Source organism: Halichoerus grypus, chromosome 3 (assembly GCF_964656455.1).
Source record: "Halichoerus grypus chromosome 3, mHalGry1.hap1.1, whole genome shotgun sequence".
NCBI lineage: Eukaryota > Metazoa > Chordata > Mammalia > Carnivora > Phocidae > Halichoerus > Halichoerus grypus.
The window spans coordinates 43,420,426-43,445,635 of NC_135714.1; the positions used below are offsets into that span (position 1 = coordinate 43,420,426).

General features: G+C 37.5%; 1 protein-coding gene across 24 annotated transcripts in view; it reads right to left on the reverse strand.

Annotated features, from left to right (window-relative positions):
- Positions 1-33: 33 nt before the first annotated feature.
- Positions 34-25,210, reverse strand: part of CLOCK (clock circadian regulator) — a 142,399-nt gene continuing 117,222 nt past the window's right edge. For 23 of the 24 annotated variants that reach the window (XM_078068660.1, XM_078068653.1, XM_078068646.1 and 20 more), the window contains 7 exons: positions 21,936-22,036; positions 21,314-21,403; positions 17,981-18,133; positions 16,912-17,121; positions 15,992-16,197; positions 11,327-11,576; positions 34-8,419 (listed from right to left, as the gene is read on the reverse strand). In XM_078068660.1, coding sequence (XP_077924786.1) covers positions 8,240-8,419; positions 11,327-11,576; positions 15,992-16,197; positions 16,912-17,121; positions 17,981-18,133; positions 21,314-21,403; positions 21,936-22,036 — 1,190 coding nt within the window. In that variant the 3' untranslated portion in view covers positions 34-8,239. The remainder of the gene's footprint in view (positions 8,420-11,326; positions 11,577-15,991; positions 16,198-16,911; positions 17,122-17,980; positions 18,134-21,313; positions 21,404-21,935; positions 22,037-25,210) is intronic. The other variant, XM_078068641.1, reaches the window with a different exon arrangement.

The following is a 25,210-nucleotide window of genomic DNA, read 5'->3' on the forward strand; positions in this document are numbered from 1 at the left end:
TTAACACCTCAGACAGCTCTGGGACACAGTAGGTACTAACAAGGTTTAAAAAAAAAGTTTTATGGTAGAGCAGTGCATCAAACCACACAGTTTCATTCTAGAACCCATAACCACCGATCATGATAAGGCTACCTCATTTTATCACACTAACTTCTGTAATCACGGTCCTGTCAGTCTATTCTATTTAACTATTTTATCCAAACAGTATCACTGCTTCTCCCAGCCTGCTATGTTCTGTTCCCATGTGCAGTAATTCTATTTAATACTCTCTTAAAAGTAGCAACAGCACATATTGATGAAAAAGTCATTTTGGGAAACTTTTAAGGAGTTCTCTAGCCACCATAACAAGTGCGGTTACAGGGCAGTAAATACAATGCCCACGTGTGAAAATAAATAAAACACTTCAGAGAAATTTCAGGCTAAGACCCCAGACTACACCATTACTCCCCTAATATAGAGCCAACAAGTAATTACACCTTTTGCAAGAACAGAGAGGATAATTTCTTGTTACGAAAGTAGCTGGTCCCATCACAGCCCGGACTCAGCAGTGCAGACAGCCTGGCCCAAGAACGAGCTGATACTTGAGTAGCAGCATAGCTTTCTGAGGCACCACAATCTTGTATCAGGACAGAACTACTCACAGAATTTGGTAGCTCAGACTTGAAGCTACAAGGTAAAAACTGCTAATACTGTTAGACTCCATTGCTGAATAAAAGAAAAGAAAATGTCATTGTTATTGATTTTAAAATATTTAATAGTCTTCCTTTAAAATCCAAAATAATGTGATTCTTACAAGTTATGTGCCACATAAAGCAGGTGTTATTTTTTGAGAAATGCAGGTGATACCGAAAAACATAGCACTGAGGTATTTTTTTTATTTTTAAAATTGAATAAGGAAACAAAGTCTGGATCTAATTTTACATTTACAAAAGAAAAAACCACCAATGCTACTGCTTGGCTCTTTTACTATGATTTTAGGTTCTGAATACAATTACAAAAGTCTATGGGAAAGAGCATTATAATTATAGTACATGTAGTTTTAAAAAACTGTGCACATCATAACCTGGAGAAATGATCATACACCAAGAGGCCTGAGTGGAGGTAGGCTAATAAAACATTTTACCTCTTCTCAAAGGACAGCTCTGAAAAACAAGTGTAACCAATTGTAACACCAAATTGAAGTGGCAATCAATAGTTAAGTTGGTAACAGAATGATTCACATTTTATATAATATTGTACTTCCAAACATAATTCATAAAAATCATCAGAGAACCTAATGTAGCACCATGGAAACCATTCATTATCCCCTCGTGCTTCTGTGCAATTTAGGATTTGGGCAGAAAACAATACCTAGGAAATGTCAGTCTCATTTTTGTAAATCAGTTTGGATTTCAGTTAAATGTTTGCTTTAGGAAAGCAGGTATTCTTAAGATCTTAGCCATTTATAGCTCTACCCTTTTGGAAGTGAAGAACAATGGGCTACATCTAATTTTTACTTGAAACCAAGAGCCAAGCAGGAAGGACAGCAATGTCAAGAGTAGCACACCAAGAAACCACACAGAACATTAGGAAGAATTTGGTGTATGTTTTTACAGCTAATAACTGATGTTAACATAAATTGACAAAGATAAAACTTTTTTTGCACTAACTGGTTTCAATACAGCACTGAATGTGACTCATCTTTGGGCTTCAATCTCTACATAGAGTGAATGTCAGCAAGTGCCATACTGAGGCCCTTCCCCAACTTACGCCCTAGTAAAAGAGATTTCAAAATCGTTCTAGAATGGTCTAAGAATTACAGCTGTTCTGGCTGACATGAAGGAAAAAAAAAAAAGGACATTTCCTGGCCAACTGGTTTTGCTTGATTGTCTAGTTACACAATGCGTCAGTCTACGGCTAATCTAGCTTTCCCTCCATTCTAACTCTTCGGCACTGGCGCAGCCACCGCCAGCAGTGAATCTGCACGGTACAGACCGACTCAAAACACACACACAGTATCCGAACGTCATTTTTAAAGCGATATCACAGTTTGTTTCCTCAGAAATTTAAAAGCATACATTTGAAAACACATTTTCAATGTAACCCTCAGAGTTAACACTTTTTACCTCAATTAAATCCAACTTGTGGTTGACTTGCTTTCATTACCATTCTTGAAGGGGTCCCAAAAGCTAGACAGGGTACCCTGCCCCTCCACTCGGGGAGCCCTAACATGGAGAATTGTGTTCCGATGCATACTAGGGAAGAAACAGCCTCCGAATTTCTAGGCTTCAAATGCTCAAACACTACTTCCAGTGGACAGTGCCGTGTATGAAGGATTTTTGTTTTTAAAGGACCAAGCAACAGTCACTACATAAAAACGGCCAACGTTTTTTGTTAGAAGAATACAGTGCACATACATTGTTCCACCTATATTTACGGACTTTAAATGGATTGTAGTATGGATATGATCGTGATGGCCATTAGAAGATGCTGATCGTCTTACTAACATTTCCCCAAACGGGCAAAACACAGGCACCGTGTGCCGTCGGTTGTGTCATACTGGCCTTTGGCTGCGCTGGGGAAGTAATCATATAAAAAGTACCCATAAAATAGAAAAGGCAGCAAGTGAAACTAGAAAAAGGCTGGAGCTATACAAAGCAGATTCGGAAGGAGTTACCTTTATTCTTTCTTAATTGAGTTGAGAACAGGCGGGAAGTGCAAGGGCATCTGGCTTTGGGCCCTCCACTGCCGTCCTGAAGTAACACAGATTTGGATTGGCCCAGGGAGAGTCCTCGTGAGGGCCTGAGACTGCGCCCCACATAAGAAGAGTCAGTTCTTTACATAAAAGATTACGAAGCAAAACAAAACAAAACCACATATTAAATACATGACACTGTGAAATCACTTTGATGAGAAAACAACACAAAGATATTTTAAAATATAAATAAATACATTTAGCCATTTTCATTCAAGAAACCCAGAGAACTGCTTTCAAAGCAATTGCGTCTTTAAAATCACTTTCTAAATTCTTCCATAAATACTCACTATTTTGATTGTCACTTAATGCAGCACCTCAGTGTTTGCTGGTGGTGGTGATGGAATTCCACTTAAACAGTCTCTTCATAAACTATATCCTATTTCACTAAAGACCGTTTCCCTAGGAAAACCCAGTCAGCTTACAAAATATTGTTAAATACTCAAAGCAGAACCTGCAAAGTATTATTTTATTTACGAAAAACAAGGAATGTAGTGTTAAATTACGACAAGGGGAAAAATATGCAAAAACAGTCACATGGAAAGAAAGTTTTAATTTTTAAATGTCCACGTTTGCTTAATTTCTTGTAAGCTGTTCAATACTGCTTTAAATATCCTGAATTAATAACTATACCAACAAAATGCATCCCCAGTGTTTCCACAGGAGACATATTTAAAATAAGACCAAATTATACTTTTCTTCAACCGAAGTAGTCTTTTTCTCAGTCCTTTTTGTGCAAAAATATTACAAGAGCAATTCAAATGGAAACGCTGAAATGACATGCCAACATTTCAGAGCACATTTAAAACACCCAGAATAATTCTTGAAATTTTTATCGTATTCTAAAATATTACTACCAATCACTTTTAGATTAGTTCTATACATCTATTCACACTGATGCAATTTTCCTAGACCTCTGAAAATAAACAGGCTCATTGGTCTCTTTTGGTGTCCATACAATAGGCAAGATAGGTTTACAATAGTGTTGAAATGGAACTAGGCATCTACAATCTCCTGACTCCAGCACATTCAAAACCAAAGTCAAAATTCATTTGGCTACCTTGAAATCACTCTCATAAACCTGCTACGGTTCACTGGATCTAAACATTTCTCAGAAATGTGTCATTTTTAAATTTCACCTAAGTGATGATTTGGGGATCCTTTAGAAATGGTAATGCCTAAGATAATAAACTTTATCAAAATGAAGAGTTGCAATAAAGTGCTTGTTAATTTCAAAATGATGCTTTCAGACTGTGGTACGTTATTTGAAGAGTGTGTGCTCGTCCTACAGAAAGGATCCCCGGGCGTGAGAGGTGGGTCCTCTCACCTGTCTCCGAAAGCAGCACTATCTTTTGGTAGGCTGGCAATAGGCACGTTACCCATGCGGATGAGGCTCCTACTAGTGCTATGGCAGAAGGGGGAGTAAATTAGAAAAGTGGGAGGCATGTGGAGGGTTCCTACATATTCATAGTTATATACAAATATATTAAATATGCTATAAAAATAGTCGACTCTTTTCCTTTGCATTTATTTCAGAAGCTCCTTTCAGAGGAATGCTCACCCAACCCAAACAAACTTAAAAGGGTCTCTCTCTCCAATTGCTAGTAAAATGGCAAGTGCCTTTGTGCTGTTTCTTTTCCACCGTTTGGAAATTCCAATCTGCTTACTCCTGGCTAGACTCACTCAGCAATAGTAATATCCAGTGTTTATACCTTACAACATCGACTCCCAAGGGACGAAGAGTAGGGTCACAGATATTGGAAAGGTTATAGACTTGAATGAGTTTTACACAAATGTTCACCAACAAACTTTCACTCAGCAAAGAACCAGAGAAAAAGAAAAAGGGAGAAATGAGCAATACTAGAGTAAAATGCTATTTGCATTCCACCTTAAAAAAAAAAAAGTTTACCTCACTGTAGTGGAAACATCAGAAAACAAGTTGAGTAATACCCAGTTTAAAATAATTTTCACCTGTGTGGAGCCAGAGAAAGAGTACTACTTGAAGGGGCCCCTTTCTAAGGCTTCTTGAACAAAGATTCCCCTCCCTTCAGCACGATGCCCTGCACGGGGCTGCACTCCTCCACACCCTGAACTAACTGCAAGCAGACCGCTTTAAGGCAATGACCAAAAACTCTAGTGCTTCGGAAAAATCCAAATCACATTTTCACTATTCTGCACTGAGTATTCTATAACCAACTATTCAAAGTCACTGGCATCCTCTTATTTCTAGTACATTCCTAAACCAAATTTAAGTGACAAAGCAGAGCATGGGATGCAAATGACCCCCTCAGCTTAGGACAAAGTTTGGAGACTGAAAGGTAGTATTTGCTCACGTGCGATCCCCATCCCTCATACTTGCTTTTTCTCCAATATATTCTACCCAAAAATCGGAGTAACTTTTGAGTGTCTAGGTTCTGGTTTGACACCACTCTTAGCAGCAACCTGATTGATCCTCGCAGTCCTCACTTGAGTTGTCCAAAGCAGGGTGACTGCAGAGCAGCTAACATTTCCCCATGGCTTCAATAGTTTCTTACCTAAAAAGTGCCACCCAGAATAAAATGTTTTTAAGAAAAATCGAATCTCTCTGAGAGTAAAGCAGAGGGAAGAATCTAATGACTTTTAAGTAGCTGAAAGGTGTCTCTATTTGGTATTTTTTCATTACGCAGATTTGGGATTTTAAGGAACAACTTTGGCTACAGAAATGAAGAACAGGCGACTGCCGAATCTTCATCAGACGTTCGCTCAAGTCTCAATGATGGGGGGGGGGGGAGGGAAGGGACCGCTCTGCAACCCAAGTTCAAGGAAAGCAGGAGGAAAACAGAAGGAGCTGAGGCGGCTGATGCTCACTAGCTCTTCGACAACACCTATTGACAGCAGAGGGAAAGCAGCTGGCTGTTCCTTTAGACAATCCATTCTAAGGGCAAAAATGAGCTGTGAGGAACAACAGGAATTCTAAAACATTTTATCTAATTCTCCTTCCCAAATGTTGACAAGGATGGAAAATATTGAAGGAACTGGTAGAGGAGACTGTGAATAGTCTACAGATTTACCTCGTGGCTTGTCTTATGCTTTGCCTTTGTTAACCTAAGTACACAGTACTCACAGCTGACCATCTTTCCGTGTAAGTATGGTTATTTAGAGGATAAATCTTAATATAACAGTTCTTTGTATCTTGCTACCCATACCACTAGATACTGCCAGTAAACAAATGAGGCACAACTCAGATATATATGGAATGGCATAAGGTTGAGAAAGGCAATTTGAAAGGGGAGAAAATTAATACTGTTGCCATATTCTACAACATCAAGTTCATCTATGTGTACCTATGCTCAAGTTACACACACACACTGACAACTATTCTTGACATTCATGAGAAAGTCAGAAATCTCTTCATCCAGATCATTTAGCTAGAAGAGGAGCTTCTTGATATGTTAATTATTGATTGGTATCTAGTGACACTTCTTTTGTAGAAGGGTAGGTACCAACTTTCTTTGGTTATTTTCTTTTTCAATATAACTTTCTAATTTAAGTGTGGCCAAGTACAGTTGTCTATAGAAAGACAAAGTATATCCCTTCGGGATGAGGGCAAAGTGGAGGACAGAAAAGTCTTAAAGAACTGAGCTTAAGAGCAATTCTGTAGTAGGTTATTTTCATTGCTCAAAACCTTCTTCTGTTTAACAGCCTCAGTTCTGTTATACATTTTCTTTTAAGGTCAATTTTGATATATTACAGCTTGCTATCCTCCCTTTCCTCAGTAATAATTTTTGATATTCTAATAAGGTATTTCCATTAATTTTCCTTTGCTCTATAGTTGTAAATTTATTTATTAGTACCATAAAAATCTATAAAATGTTTTACGTAATTTCTGTTGGAATTTATTACCTTTAGAATCTAATATTGCCAAATGAAATCTTAGTTCATGTTCAGAAAGCATGTGAGTTACAATATTCTAGTGTTATAGTGAAGGCAAAGCCAATTCCTACCCTTTCTTTTTTCTTTGTAGGAATATCAAGATCATATTGAGAAAATATTTACAGGTAATTCTTAACTGACTGTTTAGCTTGAAAGGAAGATGTTGATTTAGGAAAACAATTTTGTGATCACATCAATGACTCTGATAGTGTTAGGATGTCACCTTTTTTTCCCTAAGTTACTTGTACCTCTAGTCCAAGAGACTCAAAGCAGTCTTCCTGGGAACTTAGGAGAATCATAATGGCACTGACACCCACATGCTGTTAAAAATGTACTAAGGTTTCAAAACTGCTACTGAAACCAGACAATGAGTTTAAGATGGTGAGTTATCACCTGAATCAAAATCAAGGCACTATGGGTTGTTTTTTTTTTTTCTCTCAAATAACCCTGAATCATTTCTGACTAAAAGAAGCATTGAAATTGTGAAGGATAATAAAAAGATTCCAACAAATCCTAAAAGTTAAAATTCCCACCAGTGAGAATGTTAAAAAGTGCCTAAAATCTTTTGTGTGCAAATTTTACTCCTATAACTGGAACATTCTTGAAATGACTTTCAGGCTTATTGAAAGCCGTTTACACAACTATTTCCAACTATGAACTATATCAAAATATGTGACCAAAACTTCCAACCATCTAAAATAAAGCAGTGCAAATCCTATTTTCAAACATAAATGAAAAATAATGAAATGAGGGATATTTCTGAGTAACTTGAAAATCCTGTTGCTTCAATAATTTAACCTGGAAAAAAATATCCATTCCCAGCAGCACATCATACCTCACTGAACAAACTGTGACATCACAGCCAAAGTATGAACAAAAAGCCTTGTGCCCCGGAAAAGTGAGTAGAACACTACCATGTTGTAAACAAAAGGGGAAACAGAACGTACTAGTTTGCACATGGTGTCAATCTAAGGAAATACACCTAGGAGTAGATAATGCTTTCATGCAGCTTACAAAATGTTTTGCTTTCTCTCCTTTTATCCAGACATATACATAATTTTTTACAGCATCTGTACATAGAGAATTTGAACGACACAACATTCTGAAATTAATTACTATCCAATCATTATCTGAAAAGGGAGAGGGAATGGGGAAGGGGGCCTACTGGGTCTACCAGACCCTGTCTTCATGGCATCATTGTAAGCAACCCCTGACATGACAGTGGTGTGTCCTCTGTAACACCTGAAAACAGGCACAGAACCACTAAAAGTTACTAACATTGTTAGTGCCTTTCTGACTGACTGGAGGCCATGTTTCATAGCTGAGCTTCTTAACATTTGGCAATATACTCTTTCCATCGAAAAAACACTGTCAGAACTGACTATGGCCCCGTGATCATCTCCTGCTGGCTGGTATTTCATGTACATCTGTAGCACTAGGCAGCATTTTCCCTGCTAACTAATTCCAGAAACTACAACACTCAGCACTGCATCTTGTGAAACTGCTGGAACGTTTCCTTGTAGCCTCAGATCATCTGAGCAACTGCTATGGACAACCCCTACCTCCCCTGCGGTCAGAGAGGAGTCGTGTGTGCTACTGTGGTTGAACCTTGGAAGGATCGGTCAAGCTGTCAGTCCTGGGCCGACTCAGCTGCTGCTGTTGCGGAGACTGGTGGTGCTGGTGATGTGACTGAGAGAAAGTGCTCTGTTGTAGTGGGAATGCAGCAGAGAGGATAAGCGGAGTTGAAGGATTCCCGTGGAGCAACCTTGAAGTCTAAAAGACAAATGCATTATGCAACACTGCTTTACCCGTGTTACACTGTCTACATCAAGATTTACTCAAGTTTTTACTCTAGATAGGGACAGAATCCTTAGATTCCACATAATCTACATCATTTTTATCTTCTCATTTAAAAATAGTATTTGGAAAATGTTTATGAAGTTTCCCTTCTTTTTGAAAATATAGCAGAATTTTATTTATTTATTTTTTAAGGAATCTGAGCTAGAGATTTCTTGGTATAGAAAGCAATCTATGTCTTGAGACAAACCATACGTACTCTTTCCTTTTACAGATCCTAAAGGCCACAATTTTAAGCAGACAGTAAAATGTTAAGCATAGCTGAGAACACATGAAACACAAATACTCTGAAGTCAAACAGACAATGCCTCCTGCCCAGGCTCATTCCGTTGGGTAGAGCAGCACTTCAGTAGCCAAGAGCATGGGCCACTGGGTTCAAACTCTAGCTAAGCCATTTCCCAGACTGTGTGACTTGTTCCAACTATTTACTTCTCTGGGACTCAGTTTCTCCATTGACAAAATGAAGACAATCAAAGTGCCTCCACATTGGGTTTTTATGAAGATTAAATATTAACATTAATATTATTATTTAGAAGTACCACAAAAATGAGGGCAAAGCTAGAGACAAGTCCTATATATGTAGCAGTGTGGTGTAAAAAACCAAACCAAGCCAAACAAGGGCAAAGGACGTGAATCCAGAAGCCCAGAAGCCCTGGATTTGAGCTGTGCTTTGCCATTTACCACCTGTGTGACCCTGGGCAAGTCTCACTGTCATTGAGCCTGTTTCTTTCACCTGATTCTGATTTCTGGTGATACAAAGAAAGTGAATTTCTACAATGAATGTTCTTCCTCACTACTGACAACACAACTTGATGCAGGGCTCATAATCAAAACATGGGGCTGTGATAGCAAATCTTTGCAAACGTATAGAAAGGGCACACGCACACGTGCACCCACATAAACATACACACACAAGGACAGATCCTTGAACCTTAAGCTTTGCCAAAGACCTGGAAAAACTTCTTTTTCTGTCACTTAGGAAAAGCTTTTGTAACATAAAGAACTCAGGATATTTGTGAGCCTTACAGGATTACAACAGAGGCATATTTTGGAACTAGATGTTATATAATCAGAAAGCCAAACTGTATATTAACTATCTACAAAGAAGTGTATTTCTAAACGATATTGTCCATCTTCTTTCTTTAGGGGTCCCATGTCTGTGGAATTCTTTTTTCAGAAGTGAGGGAGAAGAGAGTGCTTGTTCTTTTAAGGGCCCTTGTTCCCTGATTTAGAAGATTAAGATCTTAAGGCAAGTTCTCTCCTTTTTTAAGGTTTTGCTCAATTCTCATTGAGTATTATAATGAGATAATAGTTTATAACCTATTATAAATTCTTGTTATTAATTCATTTATAACAACAGCTAACCTAGCTGCAACACAGGCTTCAGGTCTAAGATGCTGTCAGTGGGACTCTCAGAGGTATTTAGGCAACTAATCTGTTTTAGTTTTCCGTTATCACCAAGGTAAGAGCTCTATCTGCACCATAACACTAAGGGTGATAAGTTAATGATGTATTTATGCCTGAGTATACAGTCTAATACTGAAATTTTTTTATTATTTTTTATTATTTTTTAAAGATTTTATTTATTCATTTGAGATACAGAGAGAGAGAGAGAGCATGAGCAGGGGGAGTGGGAGAAGGAGAAGCACGTTCCCTGCTGAGCCAGGAGCCTGATGTGGGGCTCCATCCCAGGACCCTGGGATCATGACCTGAGCTAAAGGCAGACGCTTAACGACTGAGCCACCCAGGCGCCCCTAACACTGGATTTTCTAGTCATACCATCTGTTGTGTAACTCTTACAACTGATTACATGACATGTATGTGGCTGGCGTACGTGGAATGGTCTCCAAATAACTCCAGGCCAGCCTGCATTCAAAACTGCTCCCTGTAGACCAGAAGGGGAAAAGCTGGATTTCCACATGTCATAACCTGCTACTGTGCACTCCAGTGAGGGTACTGAGGTCCAAAATGTATCCTGCTCAATTCCTAGCTGAGGATCCCAACCTAGATAACTTTCTTCTGTGTCCTTTAGATAAGTGGATCCAGTCTACTGAGATATGGGAGATATGTGATGAAGTATGTGTCTGCATTCTGGCTAATCTGAGGGTTTACTCCATTAATCAAGACAGGGCTCATAAATGACAGCTAGTTCCGTGCCTTGTAACTATGTTCAGTGATTTACACGCATTGTTTACCCATGAGGTATGAACTATTAGCACCTCCATATGAGAGATGAAGAAACTGAATTTTAGTAAGTAACCTGCCAAAGGTCACACAGTATGTGGTAGAGCAGTGACTCGATCTCAGGGCAGCCTGACTTTGGAGCCCATGCTCTCACCGATGACAATACACAGCCCGCCACAGTAGTTCTCCTCTGACATTAACTTTTAACCAAACAATCATTATAAAATTTAATGCAACACAATAATTTAAGATAACGCCTATAACTAATTTGTCCAAAAATTCCTTTTGATACCCCTGCCCCGTAGGAGCGTGTGTTTGATGGGCCGCTGCAAGGAAGACAGGGTTTGAATTCCAGAAACTCCAGTCAGAGAGAGCTCTATATAAAGTACCTTGCTGTGGACAGCAAGTAGCTACTTATTCTATCCAGTAGTTCAGATAACTGGGTACGTCGGTGGCAGAGCTAAGTCTTCCAAAGACCAAACAAGGGAAGAAAAACCAGCTAACTGGGACAAACGTTCTGCCCTTCCAGAAATTTAACTTGCGCAACAAGCTTTTATGGATTTTTTTTTTTTTTTGATGCCTAATTTCACTACATCAAAGGAAATGGGCTTGGGAGAGCTGCCCCCGGGGGAGAAGTACCTGCAGAAACTGCTGCGGTGGCTGGGTCAGCGGAGCCTGAGGCGGCTGCTGAACTGAAGGGAGCTGCTGTTCCCGGGAGCTCTGCGGCGGCCGCGTGACTGACGGTGCCTGGGACGGCTGCTGTTGCGGGGCAAAGGTAGGGTAGGCGGTCACCACCGGACCCATGAGCATTGTGCTAGGTACCATGACCGCCCCACAAGCTACAGGAGCAGTTACTAATTTGGTCACAAGTTGCTGACCTTGAGAAAATCTGTGAAGAGGAAAGAAAGAGAAGAAGGGGAGTCAGAAGTACAAGGTATACATTACAAAAGGCAGTGGGCTGGACACTTCTCTAAGATAACACCCAGTGATATTGCTGGTTTAGTTTTTAAAAGCTGCACTATTTTAATATTCCCACCAGCAGTGTATGTTGCAATTTCTCCGTATCTTCACCAACACTACTTTCTTTCTGTTTCTTTTATAATAGCCATCCTGATGGGTGTGATGTGGTATCTCACTGTGGTCTTGATCCGCATTTCCCTAATGATAGGTGATGTTGAGCATCTTTTCATTTCCTTATTGACCATTTGTAGATCTTCTTTAGAAAAACATCTATTCAAGACCCTTGCCCATTTTTTAATCAGACTGTTTATTGTTGACTTATAGGATTGTTTTATATAATCTGTATCAGATACATGTGATTTGCAGATAATTTCTCCCACTCTGTGGGTTTCTCTTTCCTTGTGCTGATAGTGTCCTTTGATATACAAAAGTTTTTTGTTTGTTTGTTTTTTAAAGATTTTATTTGACAGAGAGAGAGAGAGAGATAACGAGAGCAGGAACACAAGCAGGGGGAGTGGAAGAGGGAGAAGCAGGCTTCCCGTGGAGCAGAGAGCCTGATGTGGGACTCGATCCCAGGACCCTGGGATCATGACCTGAGCTGAAGGCAGACGCTTAACGACTGAGCCATCCAGGCACCCCTATATACAAGTTTTTAATTTTGATGTCCAGTTTATCTATTTTTTCTTTAGTTGCCTGTATTTTCCAAGAAATCACTGCCCAATCCAGTGTCATGAAACTTTCCCCGTTTTTTTCTAAGAATTTCATAGTTGTAGCTCTTATGTTTAGTGCTTTAATCCATTCCGAGTTAATTTTTGTATGTGGTGAACGGTAAAGGTCCAGCTTCATTCTTTTGCATATGGATATCCAAAGAATTTATATTTTTGTTTGTGATCATTTCATTTTGCTACATACATTTTTGTTTTACTGGTATTCCCGAAGGAATCTTTAAAAACATGAAACATGAAACAAAATTGGAACATACAGCTTTTAAAAACTGTTCCTCAAAAAATTAAATACAGAATTACCATGATCCACCAATTCCGTTTCTGGATATATACTCAAAAAGAATTGAAAGCAGGATCTCAGATACTTGTACACTCATGTTCATAGCAATATGATTCACAATAGCCAAAAGATGGATGCAACCCAAGTGTCCATCAATGAACGAATAAACTGGTGTATTCACAATATGAATGTGTGAAATGTGAAACTGGTATATTCACACAATGAAGTATTATTCAGCCTTAAAAAGGAATAAAATTGGGGCACCTGGGTAGCTTAGTAGGTTAAGCATCCAACTCTTGATTTCGGCTCAGGTCATGATCTCAGGGTCCGGAGATCAAGCCCCACATTGGGCTCTGAACGTGGAGCCTGCTTAAGATTCTCTCCCTCTCCCTCTGTCCCTCCCCACTCTCACTCTCTAAATGAATGAATGAATGAACGAATGACTGAATAAATAAATACCTTAAAATAAAAGGAATAAAATTCTGACACATGACACAACATGGACAAACCTTGAGAACACTGTGCCAAGTGAAATAAGCCAGTCACAAAAGACACACCTATTATACAATTCCATTTGTATCTAGAGTAGTCAAATTCATAGACTTATGTGCTTAGAAAGCAGAATGGTGGCTTCCAGGACCTAGAGGGGAGGAGGAATGGGGAATTATTGTTCAATGGGCATGGAGTTTCAGTTTGGGGCTAAGAAAAAAGTTCTGGAGATTGATGGTAGTGACGGTCCCAACAGTATAAATGTACTCAATGTCAATGAAATGTACATGTTGAAATAGGTTTTAACATGGTAAATTTCATGTATATTTTACCGGGGGGGGGGGGGGGAGTTTTAAATCTGTTAAAAAATATCTTTTTATAAAATTCTAGGTACTTGGGGAGTCAGCTATATGTGGCATGTGTTCATTTTGCTGATCATGAATAAACTTAAAGCTATCATAAGGGATTTTTAAAAACCTCTCTAGGTTTTACAAGAAGATACTTACACTGCAAGTTGTATCTTATAAACGTAATTCAAAATTAAACGACCTTCTAGCAGTGAATAAAAGTACCCTCAATTTATAAATTCATCGATACAGCACAGTACCCACTGTGTTAGAATTCACTAATATTCGCTCCCTCCCCACCTTCCTTCTTCTATTTTAATTAAAAAAATAACAAAAAATGGTAACTGTTCAGGGAACAATATTATTTCTATTTGCCTTTTCTGTGAGTTAGTTTCTAACACTGGCCATTACAGAGCTATGACTCCACTGTGAATGGAGCACAACATAACTGCAGTTATAAACTGTGTCAAGTACATAGTCGTGTTAAAGTTAGGAGAAATGCACTTTATTATTTATGTGGTCCGTAAGACAAAGTAAATCTATTTTTGAATCCACACATCTTGAAAATAAAATACGCTATTTTATATACTTCAGGACTGAATGCATTATTTAATGCAAAAAATATGTATAGAAGAATTTAAAAATTCACATATGAAGAATAATGCCCAAAGAAAAGTAACATTTACGAAGTGGCTTGGGCACAGAAATACTAAATGCTCATTTCTCTGTAATCTTAAAAGAAACTGCCCCAACTGCTCACTGGTGAAATGTGATGAGAATACTTCATCCATCTCTGGCACCAAGAGACATTCTTCAGTCTACTTAATGCTTAACTTTCACTTCTGTGACTTTGTATATACTATTCCCTTTGTTTAGAACAGCCTTCTGAGACTCCCTGTCACATGAAAAAGTCTAGCTCTTTAAGACTCAGGCCAGGGACCTCCTCTGTGAAACCTGGCCTTGACCACACTCCTCTCTTCACCTCTTTGCCTCAACCCATAAAACTGCTCACTTCCTTTTTTTAAAGACCTAGGAAGAAGTATTTATCATGCCAAATAATACTGATTTGTTTAACCTTCTACGGCTTACGAGTCTGATCATTCTCTTGGGACAAAGAATGTGCCATACTCACTTTAAGTAGGCACTCCAATATTTGCTGAAATATATATTTTCCCCTCAAAAAAAAAAGAGGTCCACAAATAGTTGCTAAGTTGTATCCTCAGCATTCTAGATTAATGACGTCTTCCTCAGGTTTTAAAAGTAATCCTCTACATTTCTATGGAGCACATTCATAATACCTCCTTTTAGAATTCAGAGCGAAAAGTTGGACTTCACCTGAGGAACTGAGTTCCAAAGAGAAGCAATGAGTTCTCCATGCTCTCATTGCCTCTGTGATCCTGCAGCTTCTTTACTCTCTGGAAATTAACAGGATTTTAATAAAACCTACCAAGCAGTCTGATACAACAAAATTGTATTATAAAAGCAGTAGCCTACTTGTATTGCAGTAAAATAAGTAAAAACTAAAAAATTTTTAAAATACAAGTTTTAAGACCATAGAGATCCTGTAGTTGTTAAAAGCTTCCCAAAATATGAAATAATGGCATTTCTTCAGAATATTTGTTTCTATGTCAGCTATTTGGACTGCCCACTAAAATAAGTCATAAATGGTTGTTTTTCTAGAATGGCCCACAAAAGTTTAGTGTACTATAAATTTAAGCACTTGAGTTTTGAAATCAGATACCTAGGCTTAAATTTAGAAACTACTCATCACCCCCTTAACTACCTATAAGCCCCTAACCAAATTACTATAAACTCACTCTTTTCTTATCTGGGAAATAAAAGACCCAACACATATTTAAAAAAAAAAAAAAAAAGAAAGAAAGAATTAAATGAGATAGTGTATTTTGAGCACCTAGTACAGTACTCAACAAACTCAAGAAAGGTAAGTTACTTTTATTCCATAACCTATATAAACTATGGTAGTATAAACCTTAATCATGGTTACTGGATGAAAACTCATCAACATCTGTATTAAAACAAAGTTTCATAGTCATACAAAGCCTGTCATAAAACTCCTATAACAGTGTGCTATGGATATTGGATTCTATAATATTTGGTAGAACATTTTTGGACAGGAATTCTTTTACTATAACGTCCTTAAACAATGGACATATTCTGCATCTTTCTTTTCCTATTTGAGAGAGAGAGAAAGGGAAAAAAAGCAAGAGAGAGCACAAGCAGGGAGGAGAGGGAGAAGCAGGCTCCCCACTGAGCAGGGAGCCCAATGTGGGGCTCAATCCCAGGACCCTGAGATCACGACCCAAGCCGAAGGCAGATGCTTAACCAACTGAGCCACCCAGACACCCTTCTGCATTTTTATTTCTAATTCAAGAATGCTGGCGGGAGTTAGCTACAAACTAAAATCATATTTTTAAAAATCAAATTACTGTTTAATTAATCAATTTTTACAGCTTTGGAATGACTACCGAAATATGACAACCACCTGATCTGTCTGTCCTGAGTGAACGTAGTTACTGCAGCACTCTGGGTACTGTTCTGTGGCATGCTAGACGGAATCTGGACCATGCTCCCAGCTGCCGGCTGCGAGATCACCATAGTGTTATACAGTGGGGCTGTGAGAGTGCTCTGTGTCTGACTGGGAAGAGATGTTTGTTGACTGTGCCCACTCAGTACATTTTGTTGACTCTGCTAGAAAATAGAAGATATTACAGATGAATTCAATGAAAAAATTTTTTTTCAGGAAATATGCATCCACTATTCATCACTCTAACAATAGTTGACATGACCAAAAAAGAAGCAGGACATTACTCTGGGAGAAATCTAACTACAAAGGAAAAAGACTTGTAGTAATTGCAAATGAATTAAGTCTTCAATATATTGCTGGAATATAAGCTATGAACTTTAGAACTTCTGTTAAATGCCCAAAGTGAGTGACTGACATTAGACATCTTTATAGATTTCACTTGAAGTCTTGGGATTTACAGTCACCAATATATACCAATTACCTGCATCAAATTTCCTGAAATTTACATGAAATTTCCTAGAATACTGATTAAACTATCACTATCGTTAACAGTTTATTCTTCACATATAGTAACATGTTTCCTGGTCAGCCTCCTTTGTAAGTCAAACCTTTTTAACATACAGAAGTACTCTGCATGTTCATTTTAAATGAACGGCAAAATTTTTAAATGTCGGGATACTGAAAGCATTTATAACATCAGCAATTTAACAATTTTGCACAAAATATTTTAATGGTCACCCTCAAAACTAAACTTCTGATTATTACTATTCAAGGTTAAAATATGGAATTATTTCAGATAGACCTTCATTTTTGTTTCTACAATAGTATACATTTCAATCACTCAACACTCCAGAGCCCACCGCACTTAATACTGTTACCTGACTTGATGTACTCTGTAAAGTCTGCTGTGGTATCATATGCTGAGTTGTGCCAATGTGTCCAGTATTCATTCCACTTTGAATTTGGTTAGTTTGAACGACCTGGCCCTGCATATTTATAGGTGTGAGTTGCTGGATGTTAGATGAATTTCCAGAAGAAAGTTGAACAGAACCAAAACTCAAACCAGGGGTTGACTGTTGTAAAAACATCTTTAAAAATAAAGATTACATTAAAATGAGCTTTGTAGATTAAAAACGAAGAAGAATGAGAGCAATTTAAAAAAAGAAAGCAAAAGCAAGCTACAAATTAAGTTTAAAAAGCAAATAACAGGATGGCTAAGTCATTCTGAGTGAACAATTAGCAATAAACAATTACTGGATAAAATATAATTCTTATTTGTTCTTCCAGTTATCCTAACCTTATCATGTTTCCAACTGTCAGAGAAAGGGTGATAAATTTCAAAACCTCTACTTGTTTGAATATTTTACATGTTGGGCATTGTTTGTTCTACCAGCTAGCATTACTCAAACTCAAGTGCTACTCAAAGGTCTGTGGACTGGCAGTTCTGCATCACTCATTGTTTATAATGTATGGATTAGATAGAAGTAGCTTTTTTTTTTTCACTTAAAGTTTCCCTTCTCCAAAATCTTAGTCTCTTCTGAGAGATACAATTTTAGTGGCCCCATCCACTGATCAAATAAGACTAATTTGAATCATATCTACTGGAAGTTTACTAAAACAATGATTGATGATTGATTTATAAACTCTGTACCTACATATACCTAAAAGTCTATAATAAAATACTGTATTATGGGTTTAAGTTTACTAAAAATTAGACTGCTAAAAGAGGACTCTAATCTGGAGAAACAAGGATGTTGATGGAAATACTCTTAGGAATGAATCAGACTATAAATGCAATCATACTGAGTAGGTAATCAATGAGTATTTACTGAACTAAATTGATGATGTTATCTCTTGCTTCTCATTTTTAATTAAGAAAAGTCAATTTTCCTAAGAAACCAAAATGTGAATGACATATTTTGCTTGTATTCAAATATAATAGCTTACCTGCAGCCCTTGACCATGGACCATTTGAAGTTGTTCTTGAATTTTTCTTAGTTCTTCTTGTTGTCGATGAATATTTGCCTCTATCATCCGTGTCCGTTGCTCTAATTGGTCTTTTAGATGCTGCATGGCTCCTAATTGAGCTGAAAACTGAAACTGAAGTACCATGTATGGGAAAAGTGTAACATATTTTAGAATCACTTTACTCTTCATAATTGTGCAATGTGAAAAATAAGCAGTATATATCATGAGCTAAGAATGTTATGCCAGTTTTCAATGTATTGCCTCTCAGCTCCTAATTCACCCACCTTTGCTTGGCTTTGTGCTACTGGAGCTGGACCCTATAAATATTTCTCCTTTGTCAGCAGATACAAACTTAGTCATGTCAGTAGATGGAGCTGGAGGGATACTGCAAAAGGAGGTGGCTTTCCAGCAAGTCTTACTGGCATCCTTATGGGAAGCTCCCCTGCAAATTTTGCTAGTACCCCAGCAGGTGGCTTCCTGCTCTCCAGCCCTGGTCTGTGGCACCTCAGTGAACCTCTCTCTCATCCAGTGGCTGCAGCCACACCAGCCCCAATGGGAACTGAGTTTCAACCTGGCCTGGAGGAAGAAGAGTTTAGGAGGGTTGGGGGAGTTTTCCAAGTTGTTCCTTCTTTGCATACTATACTCTCCCTCTCACAGTTAGTGGATGCTCTCTACATCCATTATCCCTGTATTATTTAGGATTCCCTGTTAATAACTTTATTATTACCCCTATTTCAAATTTCTGATATGACTTCTGACTTCTGACCAGATCTTGACTGATTTCAAGTACACACTGGCATTCGAAGACCAGAGCTCAGTTGGTTAAGCCTGCAACTCTTGATTTTGGCTCAGGTCATAGTCTCCAGGTCCTGAGATTGAGCCCTGCATCAGGCTCTGCACTCAACACAAAGTCTGCTTGAGATTCTCTTTCTCCCTCTCCCTCTGCCCCACCCCTGCCCGCTTGCTCTAAAATAAATAACAACAATAACAACAAAAAGACCAGAGCTTATATTGTGGCTCTACCATTTCCTAGAACAAGTTACTTAATTTCTATCATTTAATAAATGAAAACGTAGCCTGCTCCTAGAGTTATTCATATCAAATTCTGTCATCCTTAGAATGTCTTCTTTGTACACATCATTAGAAGGTTATAAAAATCTAACAGATAACCATATTTTTACTCATATTTTCAACTGAAACTGTTCTCAAACAAGCATGAAATGTAGGCTTTTAAAGACTAAGCAATTATGAATGAATAAATGCATACATGAATGAGAACAGTTATTCTACTTCCAGGATTTTCAATCTTATTTCACGGTTTCACTTGAGTCATAAACAGCTTCTATTTACTACTGCTTGAAATTTAGCCACACTTAGTGATTCATTACTTAAGTGTATACATGCTCATTTAATTATTTCCATGAATATTTAGCACAGGATATAGTATAGCAGAAAGAATTCCAATTTATTGGAAATGTGTCTTAATCTTAAAATAGTCCTACAGGGGCGCCTGGGTGGCTCAGTCAATTAAGTGTCTGCCTTTGGCTCAGGTCAAGATCCCAGGATCCTGGGATTGAGCCCCACACTGGGTTCCCTGCTCAGCAGGGAGTCTGCTTTTCCCACTGTCTCTGCTCCTCCCTGCAACTCATAATCTCTCTCAAATAAATAAAATCTAAAAAAAAAAAAAAAAAAAGTCTCCTATAGTGAACTGCATCTAAAAGTGAGCAATGCCCTCCCAAAAGCTTTTTTTCTCTATCTTCAAAAGTTTGTGTTGAGGATACTGAAAATAACCTTTCAAAAAGTATAGAAGTTTGACTTCTGAAGTTAACAATCATCAGATCATATATTAGATTACACTAAGTATGAGAAAACATTACAAATTTTGTACCTCAGCTCCCTCATGTCCTTAAAAAATATTCAAAGTGTTGTATTTTATCCTAACAAAAGTTATTTATACCTTTGGGTAAACATTACATTGTCATCACTTAAAGGATTTCTACTAAATGCAAATAATAGATACAAACACAGAAGGCAGAATAACAGGAAATAAAATTATAGAACTAAGAGCCAAGTATTTGGCTTTATCACTCAATGAAATATGAGATCTGAATACTTACTAACATTTTTGACATAGATATTAATTTCATGAAAATATGCCTTTAAAATGTTAATACTCATTCAGTATCTTGAGATTAGTGAACTAATAATTGAAAGTATGTCTAATATTTACATTAAAAAATCTGTTAACCTTCAGAACAAATGTTGATAAAAACTATTACAACTACAGGTAATATTTAAGCACCTTACATGATCATTTGTTGCTGGAAGTAAAGATTATGATGTTTGGGTAATTTACAACATTGTCAATATACTTGTACAGGTGTCATATAATGGCTAAAATTATGTATGTATAATTTAAATAATAACCATATAAGACAAAGGTATTTTTAGAAAACCATTTTTACCTATTGTTAACTATCATATTTGAAATACTGCTAAGTCAAGGTATACTGAACTAAACAAAACAGTTTGGATTATTTTTACCACTACCTAGTATTTTTTAATGTGTTTGAGGCTCTGAATGAATGCAGAGTCATAAATTCCAAGTTGGGAAGTTATAATCAAAAGTAACTTAGTGTCACTTTTGTTAACACCTCTCCTTTCTCCTGCGAATTTCTGTATTTAGGACTCAGCCCAAGCAACAATTCTTCCAGAAAGTTTTCCTTCACTTAGGCTGAATTAGGGGTCCATCTAATCTGCTCACATATCAGCCTATATACATTGAGCCTATATACCTTGAGCACAGACTATATAATACCGCATTGTAGTTCTAGGTCATTCCTTCTAGATGTAATAAAGTCTCATAGTTTACGTGTATTTGTATTGCCGGCACCTGTAATAACTCAAGTATCTCAATAAATGTCCCATATATGAATGAATGAATATATGAATAAAATTACTTGATTCTTCCAATATTCACAGGAAGAATAAAAAGAAGAGCTATATTTTATCTTTAATAGCTTTCTGTCTGCAGTGTCTCTCAGTGGGGGTGTTATAGCATATAAACCGGGATAATTCTTTGTTGTGCAAAACTGTCATGCATCCTGAAAGACAACTAGCATCCCTGGCCCTTGCCTATTAAGGGCCAGTGATACTCCACAATCACTGACAATCAAAAATATCCCCCAGAGATTATAAATGCCAACAGGTGAGATTCACCGCACTAAAAGTATGTATTTTTAAAAATCTCTATTAGCTTAAAACAATTTATCATTTTAAAATACTCAACTCAAACAAACAAACAAAAAATACCTGGGACATGCCTTGTGGAACTGGTAAATTTGCAGCTTGAGACATCGCTGGCTGTGTTAACAATTGACCAACAGACTGGGAATTTATGGACTAGGAAGCAAAATAAAAAATAACACTGGAGTGATGATTATCCCCAACCATAAGTACTTCCACCAGAAATTCCACCATGGTATCTTTATAACTGAACTACAATTTGCCTCATAACATTTTTAGCTGAGTACAGGCAGGCATGTCTCCCCCTCTACACTGGACATGCCTATTCCCTACTTATCCTTTTATCTTCGAAGTCATCTGCCACATTACCTTGCATGGGCTCTCAATAAAAGCTAAATGGACATAACTGAAAGTGACTGGTATTCGAAATTGGATATGAAATGGCTCTAAATTAATAACTTTCCTTAATTAAAAGAAATATCTAACATTTTACCTGAAAAATAATCAAAAGGAATATGTCTGAGAACTATTTCACAAAAAAGGAAAGATCTCGAGTGTTATTTGTCAACAGCTATTTTGATCTTTATAGAAAGGGGTAATGAATTAATGAATTTTTAAAGATTTACATGATTTTCCCCCCCTTTTAATAAATCTTTATTCAGAAGAATACTAACTAGATAAAGTTTACCTGACTACTAAATGATGCCCTCCTTGGCGCCATCTTTTCATGAGCTGGTAAATGTGGTCTGGGAGGAGTGCTAGTGTCCGTTGGGATCTTTGTTGGTGTTGCTGAGGTTCGTCAACAAAAATGAAATAGTGTTAGTACTTTATAAAATATAATTTGCAAAGATTAATCTCAAAATGGATTGCAATGAATAAAAATAATCTTTCAATTATTTTTCTAAATTATTTCATAAAAGTGAAGTCTATGACAATAAGAGGATTCATTTTAATTCTTTCTTAAGGACAAAGAAAATATCTGAAATAAGAAAACTTCAAATTTAAAAGTGGTTACTACTCCTAGAGATCAATAGTAAAAAAAAAACTAATAACTCAATTTAAAAATGGCCTACAGACTTGAAAAGACATTTCTCCAAGAAGATACACAAATGGCCACCTAGAATATGAAAAAATGTTCAAGGTCACTCATCATCAGGGAAATGCAAATCAAAACCACAATGAGACACAACTTCATACCTGACAAGATGGCTATTATCAAAAAAACAAGAAGTGTTGCTGAGAATGTAAAGAAATTGGAACCCTTCCACACAAAATTGGTGGGGATATGAAATGGTGTAGCCACTGTGGGAAACCATAATGGAGGTTTCTAAAAAAATTAAAAATAGAATTACCACATGTGATCCAGCAATTCCACTTCTGGGTATTTATCCAAAAGAATTGAAATCAGGATCTGAGAGATATTAGCACTCCTATGTTCACTGCAGCACTATTCTTAATATCCAAGATGTGGAACAACCAAAATGTCTACTGACAGATGAATGGAAAAACAAAATGTGGTAATATGTATACAATGAAATACTATTCCACCTTTAAAAAGAATGAAATTTTGCGAGATACGACAACATGGATTAATCCTGAGGACATTACGCTATGTAAAAAAAGCCAATGATGGAAAGACAAGTACTGCATGACTCCCTTATATGAGGTATCTAAAATAGAGAAATTCATTGAATCTGAGTAGACTAGTGATTGACAAGGGCTGGGGAGATAGAGGAAAATAAGGAGTTAATAATCAATGGGCATAACATTTCCATTAAGTACGACAAAAAAGCTCTAGAGATCTGCACTACAACATTGTACCTATAGCCAACAATGATGTATTGTAAGCTTAAAAATTTAACAGGATAGATCTCATTTGAAGTATTCTTACCACAGTAAAATAAAATGTATAAAAAGAGACATAGCTACAAAGGGGAAACTTTTTCCCCTAATATTTAAGAAATTCTATGTTTAACACTTCTTTAATGGTCTACCCATGGTGTTGAGTGGTTCCAACAACCTCCTTTTTCCTTACACAGATATAATACCCTGGGAAGTGAAACTGCTAAACCCTTTAAACAAAAAAAGGTTACTAATTGAATGATAATTATGCAAGTCTTCATTGAAAATAAGAACTAAAAATAACTTTCAGGAGATAGTCCAAGATAGCGGAGGAGTAGGAAACCTTAGGTTTTGTCTGGCCCCAAGAATTCAGCTAGACAGCTATCAAATCATTCTGGACACCTGTGAACTCAATTGGAGATCTAAGAAAAGAATAGCTGCAACTCTACAAATAGAGAAGCAACCACTTTCTGTAAGATAGGAGGTGCAGAGAAGTGAATCTGAGGCCATATGTCTGAAGATTAACTGCAGGGGAGGGAGCCTCCATAAGCCGGATACTGGAAAGTGACATAGCAGTGGAGCGCAAAATCAGAACTTTTAGAAGTCTGCTCAGGTGAGAGATGTCCCTGCATGAAAGGTGCTCAGGTGGCAAAGCAGGGCAGAAAACTAAGTGGGACAGTGTGGTCTCAGGATCCCCAGGGTCACAGGAAGACTGGGAGTGCCTGAGTGCGGCCGAGTTCCCAGGCATCAGAGCAGGGAAGCCGGCTGTAATCACTGAGCCCAGGAATTGGTTCCCAGCTTGTTGTGCTATATACTACAAACCGGGGCACAGCAGAACCCCAGCGAGACCCCCCACCCCCACCCCAGGAGGATCGGCGTGAGTGTGTGCTGCAGGAGTCTTCAGGGTTTGGAGACTCAAAATGGGGTCACGTGACCAAGACAGAAACGCTGGGTCATAGGCCAGGTGAGCACGGAGTGCAGCTGGAGACAAGAGAGACCGTAGTGATTGACTGCTTTTCCCTGAGGGTGCACTGAGGAGTGGGGCGCCGAGTTCTTGGCTCCGCTGGACATTGGGAAGCCGCCATTGCAGCGCGGAAAGCCTTCAGGGAATAAAAGCCACAGGGAGCAATCAGGTGCAGATTACTTAGCCTGGCCCCCTGGCAAGGACAGTGCAATTCCTCCTGGGGCAAAGACACTTGAGAATCAACGCAACATGCCCCTCCCCCCAGAAGATCAGCAAGACCAAGTTTACCGTTCATAGAGAACTGCAAAACTCAAGCACTAGGGGAAAATAGTTTATAGAATTAATGGTCTTTTTCCCACGATTCTTTAGTCTTTCAATTTTAATTTTTTCCTCTGTTTTCAACCAATTTCTTACTTTATGAACTTTTTAAAAATTTTTTAGTTTTCACTTTTACATTTTATCCTTCCATTGTACTTAATTTTATTTTTGTATATATATAAAAGTTTTTCTCTTTGCAATTTTAGGATGCAGTTTCTTTTAACAAACAGACCAAAATACACCCAAAATCTAGTGTGTGGCTCTGTTCTCTTCACCTGTCTGATCATATTCTTTTTTTTTTTTTTTTTTTGTTAAAGTCTAATTTTCATCTTTACAGTTACATTCTATCCTTTCAATGTATTTAATTTTATTTTTGTATATATATATAAGGTTTTCTTTCTTTACAATATCGAAATGTAGTTTCCTTTTAACAAACTGACCAAAATACACTCAGGATATAGTGTATTGCTCTGTTCTGTTCTGTTCACCTGTTTACATTCCTTTGTTTTTTGTCTTTTAATTTTCAATTTTAGTTACACTCTATCCTTTCATTGTACTTAATTTTATTTTTGTACATATGGTTTTTTTTTTCTTTACAATTTTGGGATCTGGTTTTCTAACAAACAGACCAAAATACACACAGCATCCAGTGTATTGCTCTTTTCTGTTCACCTGTCTGATTACAGTATTTTTTTTTTTTTAATTCAGTTTTGGGTCTTTTCTGATTTGTTTAGTGTATATTTCTCTGGAGTCATTGTTGCCATTTTAGTATTTTGTTCTCTCATTCACCTACTCTCTGGATAGAATGACAAGACAGAAAAACTCACCTCAAAAAAGAG